The sequence below is a fragment of the Helianthus annuus genome, chromosome 9 (assembly GCF_002127325.2).
Source record: "Helianthus annuus cultivar XRQ/B chromosome 9, HanXRQr2.0-SUNRISE, whole genome shotgun sequence".
Classification (NCBI taxonomy): Eukaryota; Viridiplantae; Streptophyta; class Magnoliopsida; order Asterales; family Asteraceae; genus Helianthus; species Helianthus annuus.
In genome coordinates, this window is record NC_035441.2 from 3926113 (window position 1) to 3935809 (window position 9697).

Below are 9697 nucleotides of genomic sequence, written 5' to 3' on the forward strand. Positions count from 1 at the left end.
CTCGATTCTCCGAAATCATGGCTTGTAAATTAAACTTGTCTACGTGACTAGGCCTTTTGTGCTATTATTAACTTATAATTTAGGATTATGATAAAGATCCTGAACAACTTTATCTTTAACAAATTAACTAAAATGTGTATTAAAAGCATGGTTAATAAATCGTTTAAGAACGATAGTACTGAAGGGGCTTCTAAATAAACTTTGCCCCTACCTTCTTTTTGTAGCAGCGAAGACTACATGGCTGACTCTGACGAGATAAACAGTCCTCCTTTGGAAAACCACGATGATAATGATAGGGTTAATATAACCAAAGGAGAGCTTCGTTCACTGATTAACACAGCTGTATCTAAAGCTGTAGAAGAACAACTTAAGGAGTATAGTGAGACGCATAGTCGAGCCTCATCTGTACCCCGCTCTAAAGCTGTCCCTAAAACTCATTCAGAGCCTCATAACAAGCCGCCCTCTAAAAATGAAGGACCAAAGAAGGATGACGATCGTCATTCATCAAATGAACACAGTGCCCCATCCAAGAAGCCAGTGTTCGATAATGAACCACGTACCAAGTCTTGTACCTATAAGTACTTTGTTTCCTGTAAACCCCGAGATTTCACTGGGGAAAAGGGAGAAGTAGATTGTATAACCTGGTTGGATGAAATGGACACAGTGGTGGACATCAGCGGTTGTGCTGAAAGGGATGTAGTAAAGTATGTATCCCAATCGTTCAAAGGAGAGGCACTGGCATGGTGGAGGTCTCTCATTCAAGCTGCTGGGAAGATCCCGCTCTACAACATGACACGGGAGTAGTTTGTTACTCTCATTATGGAGAACGACTGCCCTCAACATGAGGTCGAAAGAATTGAATCTGACTTCTTGTCATTGGTGATGACAAAATTAGATTGTCAAGCTTACCTCACCAGTTTCAATACCCTGTCCAGATTGGTTCCTTACCTAGTAACACCAGAGCCCAAGAGAATTGCTCGCTTCATTGGGGGTTTAGCCCCAGAAATCAAGGCCAGTGTTAAGGCTTCAAGACCTGCTACGTTTAGGTCAACAACTGATCTCTCCTTATCCCTTACTTTAGATGCGGTCAGGTTGAGATCGCTAAAGAAATCTGAAGAAAGTAAGAGGAAGCGTGAGGATGATAACTCACGAGGGTCAGAGAAGAAGCGCAAGGGAAACACTGATTCTAAGAAGTTTGGGTCTGGAAGGAACAGTCAGCAAACAGAGGAAAAACCAAAGTGCACGAATTGCCAGAGACTCCACTTTGGAAAATGCAGACTTGAATCCAATTCTAATTCGGGAGCACCTGCATGTGGGATATGCAAGTCTAAAGAGCACAAGTCGATAGAGTGCAAGAAGATAAAAAATGCCACATGCTACAACTGCAATGAGAAAGGGCATATCAAAACCAACTGCCCTAAGTACGCCAAGAAACCTGAAGAGGTCAAGAAGACAAATGCTAGAGTCTTTCGATTGGATGCCACAGAAGCGATTCTAGACGATAACGTGATCACAAGTACTTTCCTTGTAAATGATGTCTTTGCAAGAGTACTTTTTGATTCAGGCGCTGATAAGTCTTTTGTAGATCATAAATTTTGCAAATTGCTGAATATGCCTGTCAAAACCTTAAATGTGAATTATGAGGTAGAGCTAGCAGATGGCACCATAGAAACCGTCTCCACTGTGTTAGATGGATGTGTGATATCCATTAAGAACCACTCTTTTCCTCTATCTCTACTTCCCTTTAAATTGGCCGGTTTTGACATAGTATTGGGTATGGACTGGTTATCTCACAACCAGGCCCAAATCGTCTGCAACAGAAAACAAGTGGTGATAAAGACTCCGTCTGGTGAATCGCTTACCATTCGGGGAGATACCCAGTATAGACTGCCTGAGCAAGTAACTATGCTCAAGGCTTCAAAATGTTTAAAGAAGGGTTGTGTCATCTACATGGCACAAGTGATTACTGAAGAGCCGAAACCGAAGATAGAAGACATCCCCGTCATTTCGGAATATCCAGAGATTTTCCCGGAAGATCTACCTGGTTTGCCACCAGATAGGCAAGTGGAATTCAAAATCGATATCATCCCTGGAGCTGCACCTGTTGCTAGAGCACCTTACAGGTTAGCACCAACCGAAATGAAGGAGTTAAGGACACAACTGGATGAACTGCTAGCTAAAGGTTTCATTAAACCTAGTTCGTCTCCCTGGGGAGCGCCAGTCCTGTTTGTCAAGAAGAAGGACGGATCGATGCGTCTGTGCATCGATTATCGCGAGCTTAATAAAGTCACGATAAAGAATAGATACCCTTTGCCGAGGATCGACGATTTGTTCGATTAGTTACAAGGGGCAAGTTATTTCTCGAAGATTGACTTGAGGTCAGGCTACCATCAACTGAAAGTCAGAGATGAAGACGTACATAAAACCGCATTTAGGACTCGTTATGGTCATTATGAGTTCCTAGTGATGCCTTTCGGGCTCACTAATGCACCGGCCGCATTCATGGACCTCATGAATCGCGTTTGCAAGCCATACTTAGACAATTTCGTCATCGTTTTCATCGACGATATTCTTATCTACTCAAAGAACCAAGCTGACCATGAGAAACACCTTCGCTGTATTCTCAAACTCCTGCATCATGAGAAACTCTATGCCAAATTCTCTAAGTGCGAATTCTGGCTTCGAGAAGTCCAATTCCTTGGACATGTTGTCAGCGAGCGTGGTATCCAAGTGGATCCCGCTAAAGTGGAAGCTGTCATGAATTGGCAAGAACCGAAGACGCCGACAGAGATTCGTAGTTTCCTGGGATTGGCAGGATATTACAGGCGTTTCATTGAAAATTTTTCAAGGATTGCTGCGCCCTTAACTTCCTTGACCAAGAAGAAGGTAAAGTTTGTTTGGGGCCCTAAGCAGCAAGAGTCCTTTGATATTCTGAAGCAAAAGTTGAGCAACGCTCCTGTGCTGACATTGCCTGAAGGTACCGAAGAGTTCGTAGTTTACTGCGACGCATCACACACTGGCATGGGATGTGTGCTTATGCAGAAAGGCAAGGTTATTGCCTATGCTTCAAGACAGTTAAAGGTGCATGAAAAGAATTACACCACCCATGACTTGGAGTTGGGTGCCGTTGTGTTCGCACTAAAACTGTGGAGGCATTATCTGTATGGTATCAAGTTTGTGATCTATTCTGATCATAAGAGCCTTCAACATCTGTTTGATCAGAAGGATTTAAACATGAGGCAGCGCCGTTGGATGGAGACTTTAAATGATTATGATTGTGAAATCAGATACCATCCCGGCAAGGCGAATGTAGTCGCTGATGCCTTGAGTCGAAAGGAAAGGGCGAAACCCATCCGGATCAATGCCAAGAGCATTGAAGTGAAGAATAATTTGATTGAAAGGTTGTTAGCTGCACAGAGGGAACCTGTGTTGGAAGCTAACTATCCTAAAGAAAAGCTAGGAGTAACTGAGGAGCAGTTAACTCTTAGCAAGGACGGAATTTTACATTTAAATGGACGAATATGGGTTCCAATTTATGGAGGACTTCGAGATGTTATCCTCCAGGAAGCCCATAGTTCTAAATACTCCGTTCATCCTGGAGCTGATAAGATGTACCAGGATCTAAAGGCAAATTATTGGTGGATAGGCTTGAAAAAGTCTGTAGCCGCTTATGTAGCCAAATGCTTGACTTGTGCGCAAGTCAAAGCTGAGCATCAAAAGCCGTCGGGCTTGCTACAACAGCCTGAACTTCCAGAATGGAAGTGGGAAATGGTAACTATGGATTTTATTACCAAGTTACCCAAGACGAAGAAAGGAAATGATGCAATATGGGTTATAGTTGATAGACTAACTAAGTCAGCACATTTCTTACCCATCAAGGAGACTTATAGCTCCGACATGTTAGCCCAGTTATACGTTGATAAGATTGTAGCCTTACATGGCATACCTGTGTCTATTATCTCCGATAGAGATACTAGATACACGTCGCATTTTTGGAAAAGTTTCCAGCAATCTTTGGGCACACGTTTGAATTTTAGTACGGCTTACCATCCTCAGACAGACGGTCAGAGTGAGCGTACTATTCAGACGTTGGAAGACATGCTTCGTGCGTGTGCGATCGATTTGGGTGGTAGTTGGGATAAGAACCTACCATTAATCGAATTCTCCTACAACAATAGCTACCATACCAGCATTAAGGCTGCGCCCTTCGAGGCATTATACGGTAGAAAGTGTAGATCGCCCGTTTGTTGGGCGGAAGTTGGAGATGTCCAATTATCAGGACCGGAGATAGTCTTCGAAACGACGGACAAGATTGTCCAGATTCGAGACCGTCTCAAGGCTGCCCGAGATAGGCAGAAGAGTTACGCAGATCCAAAGCGTAAAGATTTTCACTTCGAAGTAGGTGATAAAGTGTTGCTTAAAGAATCACCCTGGAAGGGGGTGATGCGTTTCGGTAAGAAAGGCAAACTAAGCCCGAGATACATAGGACCTTTTGAGGTAATCAAACGTGTCGGATCGGTTGCCTACGAGTTAAACTTACCGGAGGAGCTCAGTGGAATTCACAATTTGTTCCACATCTGCAATCTGAAGAAGTGCTTCGCTGATGAATCATTGGTGATACCACATACAGATGTGCACATAGATGAGAGCTTAAGATTTGTGGAAAAACCTGTGTCAATTGAAGATCGACAGGTAAAGAAGCTTCGCAGGAAACATGTACCTATAGTAAAGGTCAAGTGGGATGCCCGTAGAGGTCCTGAATTCACGTGGGAGGTTGAATCCATGATGAAAGAAAAATACCCTTATTTGTTTCAGTAAATCTCGGGTCGAGATTTATTTTAAGGGGGTGAGGATGTAACACCTTGAAATTTTTGCGTCCAATAATGTATTGACACGTGTCGTAGGCTTACACGTGGTATTTAATACAAAATAAAAGACTAATGTTGACAAACCTTGAAAGTATGTAAATTCGAGGGTTAATGTCACGTCCCCCGACCCCATCCTGGACGGAATCGGGAGCCGCGAGCAGTCCAGTGGTACCGGTGAGTTATTTTGAAAAATATTGCAGCGGAAATTTTATCAGGACCGTGAGTTAGGAAAAATATCAGAGTTTAGAAACACCGGATTTTATTTAAATAGATGGAATAAATTCCATTGTTACAAAGGTAGCTTTTAATAAAAACAATATTTCTTAATTTGATTTAATTAATAAAATAAGCCACTTCTTGAAGTCTTTTAGTGCCGGATCCAATCCTTACTCCAATCTACTGTAATTACCTGAAACGCGTTTTAAAAAGGTTTTGTCAGCGGGAAATACTGAGTGAATCATTCAGTTTACTAAAACGACTCGTTTGTTATAATTTACAGTATTAAGAGTTTTTACATATGTTTCTGATATCTACCAACTACCCACAGTATTTGTCACTCGACCGGATCTGTGACTGTGGTCATATCACCATTGGCTGCCCCAATGAATGACGTATATCACTTAATTTTAGGTTCGCCCACCTAATGTGATTAAAACAGTAGTAATGTGCACAATACCCCACATACTGGCTGTAATTTGGTGATTACATAAACTTAATCACTGTAATTTATAATTCTGAAAATAATTTGGAGTATTGTAAAACAGTTGATAAAAAGAGAATGACTCACATTATAAACATGCAGATTTATACGGCCAAAGTTTAGTCTACAGATAAGCCTTGATATATTGCAGATTTATACAGGCAGAGCTTAGCCTATTGATTTAGCCTTGTAACCTAGTGCACACGAACTAGGTAGGTAACTTAATACAACAATTACGATAACTCACGAGATCAAATTCTCACAACGAACGACAAAGTGCGATACTTAAACATCCATCGATTTAACGACGAACGACAAAGTATAACCCTAATGTGGGTGGCACTTAAACATCCATTGGATATATTGACCGGTCGGAAAATGAATCGTAATAGGGATCGAGTTAATACCCTGTATCGTAGCAGCACCCTGCTATACTAATTAGTGATTCGCGTGTGTGTAGTGGGGAGTATTTTCGGTAGTTAAACATATAGTTTAACAGAATGGAATACGTATTTGTGTAAAACCCAAATCAAACCTTAACGGTAGTCACGAGATTCGAACCTTAACGAATTTCACAAAGTATAGTCTTATTCAGACAGTACTTTGGTATCTATTTAATGAACTCACAAAGTATAGTACTTTGGATTCCGTTTAACGAAATTCACAAAGCACAGCACTTCGGCATTCGTTAGATGGTTCCTGAATCGATCGGACAGAACATCGCTTTGGTGATTATTGGTTAGAACACCAACGTATAGAGAAAAGAAGAAAGAAATGAGCAACGAAGAATGAAATCCTAAGTTCCTATTTATAGCAAGCAAGCAAGCACCTCAACAATTTCTTCTGATCGATGTGGGGATTTCAATTGACATGCCTACCTACCTGCTTGACATGCCTACCTACTTGCTTGACATGCCTACCTACCTGCTTGACATGCCTACCTACCTGCTTGACATGCCTACCTACCTGCTTGACATGCCTACCTACGTGCTTGACATGCCTACCTACCTGCTTGACATGCCTACCTACCTGCTTGACATGCCTACCTACCTGCTTGACATGCCTACCTACTTGCTTGACATACTTGGGTGTCTTAATTAGGGTTTCCTTATTGGATAATTATTATACTAAATATTAATTTTAGTGAGAGTTGTTACATCCTCCCTACCTTAATAAAAATCTCGTCCTCGAGATTTGGACTATGATATTTTCTTTAGGTTTCTTCTTTTAATTAAGAAAAATAATGTATCGTGGAATGGAATCAAAAGATATTTTGAGGGGTATGAAAATTTAAAAATGATTTATAGAAACAATTGGATTCAATATTCGAAATGAACTTACTTTGATCAATTGAGGGAGATTCCTAATTGATAAATATCTATTTGTGAATGGGAGTATGGAAAATGATTTGTTAATAATTATCCGAAAATCAACATCGTTTACTTAAATGGTACTGGACAATAGAATTTAGTGTATCGTAATCTGAGTACATAATTGTACCAAGAATATGACAAATCAAAAGAATGGCGTATGAATAGGGTTTATTATTAGCACAGGCTACAAATTTATACGGATACTGCAAGGTATTGTTATGATTGAAAGAACTCAATAATTATGGTGACCGAATAAATTCACCGTTTTCGAAATTAACTGAGAGTTTCAAGGAAGCGAATCTGGATATTTCAAAAGATGAGATGTTCAAACGAATGAGATGAAATGATAGAGTTTTCCAAGGTGATTAGGTTCAAGCCAAAAGATATATGATCAATATATATTTAAAATGAATGTGAAGGATTTTTAGGATCAATAAAATTCTTTGTCAAAAGAAAGCTTACTTTGATTGGCAACTGCGATACTTAGAATCGACAGGTTCAAAAATGAAACAAAAGCATGAAAAATGATTTGTCAAATATTTATGATATAAGAAAATTAATGTGCTGAGATGAGTGAATTTGCAAACACTACTAGAAAAAACACCTTTCTTGACATGCATTGCGTGTCATGAAAGGGTCTTTATGACACGCAAATGCGAGTCGTTGATTGAGGAGTCATAAAATTAACATGACATGCATTTGTGTGTCATGTTTTTATGACACACATTTAATGAGACGCATTCATGACACACATTCATGACACTCATTTTATGACACCTTTTAATGACACACATTCATGACACTCATTTTATGATACATTTTAATGACACACGTTCATGACAAGCATTTATGACACATACGTATGACATTCATTTATGCGTGTCATGCTTTTAATTGTATACTTTTTTTTATAAAATTACTAATTTGCCCTTGATACATGTATAATAACCAAAACAATAAATGTTATTCATAAAACAAATACACATATATATATACCAAAACAATCCATTACATAATCATTTTTCAAGTATACTACAAATATTTTAACGTTAACAAAAAAAGAATTGTTTGTCAACACATCGTCAACACCTAAAATACGATTTATAACTTAAAAGTAGAGTTAACCCATAAGTCGACCAATCTTCACGAATGTCATCCATATCCGCAGCCGAGTATTCTTCTACTCCTTTCCCAACCTGAGACAACAATTAAATAAAATAAATCTTAAAAATCAGAATTTAATCCTGATATATGAATTTAAGCATTTGTTTGGATATATAAGTACATATTTCTCTAATATACAGACTAAAATATGCCTAAACTTACATTATCATTGTCAAGTATTTCAACTCCTTCGTAAGTTATCTCTTGCATGAACTTCATCACATAGTAGCCGCATTCAGTATATCCTCCTGGCTGACGTGGGCATTAGACAATTAAAAATATCAAGAAATGTGAAACCATTGCGATTTAAGTTTAAACTAAAGGGTTTCAATATTTACAACATCATTACAACCACAATTTAAATAAGGGATTAAGTGCTTACCCTATCGTTAATCCAAATGAGTTTAACCCTTATGTTGGCACCACTCCATGAAGCATACACGGCCATTGCCCTATAAAAAATAAAAATTATATCAAAGTATATTCCAACTCTTTTATCACTAACTTAGAGGCTTTTAGATTATCCCTCAACTTGTTACCAAATATACAATCTAAATGAAGCATGCATGTTGCGATAATTCCTGTCTAAACCTACACTTAAACTTTTCCATATCTAAATGCATGTTTATATATGATCACTAATTTGCTAACTTATGTTGTCCAACTACAGAACAATTACATCAACATGAAACAAAGCAACTACTTTTTGAAATAGAAGAATTATCAAGAAACCTAAAAACAACCAACTTAACTCTTACTAAATATGAAATTATGAACATTAAGAACACCACATATTTATGAGACTAAAAGGATAAATAACTATGTATAAAGGATATCACATATTTCAAATAGCTACATGTATAATTGGTTCGGTTCGGTTGATTCAGTAACACAATACCCAATCTCATAGGCTTTTTAATGTCCCACACATTCAACCATAGCAAGATAATGAATCAAAATTGAAATCAACTAAATAAATCCAGAGCAGTTAAGATATAAAAACTCACCATTCATAACATAATGAAACTCCTATAGGCCATAACCAGCATCGAAACCACTCATCTTATAGACAATCAATGATACCTAGATTAAGATTCAGCAAAAAAAAAAAAAAACTAATTTTAGTCTTGTACAACATAAAAGAGTATGTTGTGTTTTGAATAGTAAAAAAGAAAGAACAAAAGAAAGAATATAACTACTTGGATAATTGGATTAAAAAACAGTCATTACTGATTTTTGAGACCTGCCATGTTTAAAAATGAACTTCAAAACACCATAAAGAAAGTAAAAAGTTACAGTAATAAATGCATATCCCAAAAAAATTTCACAAAGAGCGTAAAAGAATTACATTTACCCATTTCGGGACCACTACTTACCTGTTGTGATAAACATTACGCTAAAATAAGTTCATTGATAAAGTCCCATAGATATATCAGAGATTAGTTTATTCATAATATGAGTGCCTAGTTAGCCTTACCATTTCCATGCTTGTGGGTGTGACTTTCAGAGTGAGAACCATCTCAAGGAGGCTTAGGGTGAGAGGGTCACTCCTCTCTTAGGAGAGTGACCTCTCTTACACACATCCAATCAGC

General features: G+C 38.4%; 1 protein-coding gene across 1 annotated transcript; it reads left to right on the forward strand.

The window, feature by feature from the left end:
• Positions 1-237: 237 nt before the first annotated feature.
• Positions 238-7428, forward strand: LOC110875169 (protein mushroom body miniature-like). Its single transcript, XM_022123369.1, has 3 exons — positions 238-556; positions 1082-1516; positions 7361-7428. The coding sequence occupies exons 1-3, from the start codon at positions 238-240 to the stop codon at positions 7426-7428; spliced, it is 822 nt and encodes a 273-aa protein (XP_021979061.1).
• Positions 7429-9697: the final 2269 nt, after the last annotated feature.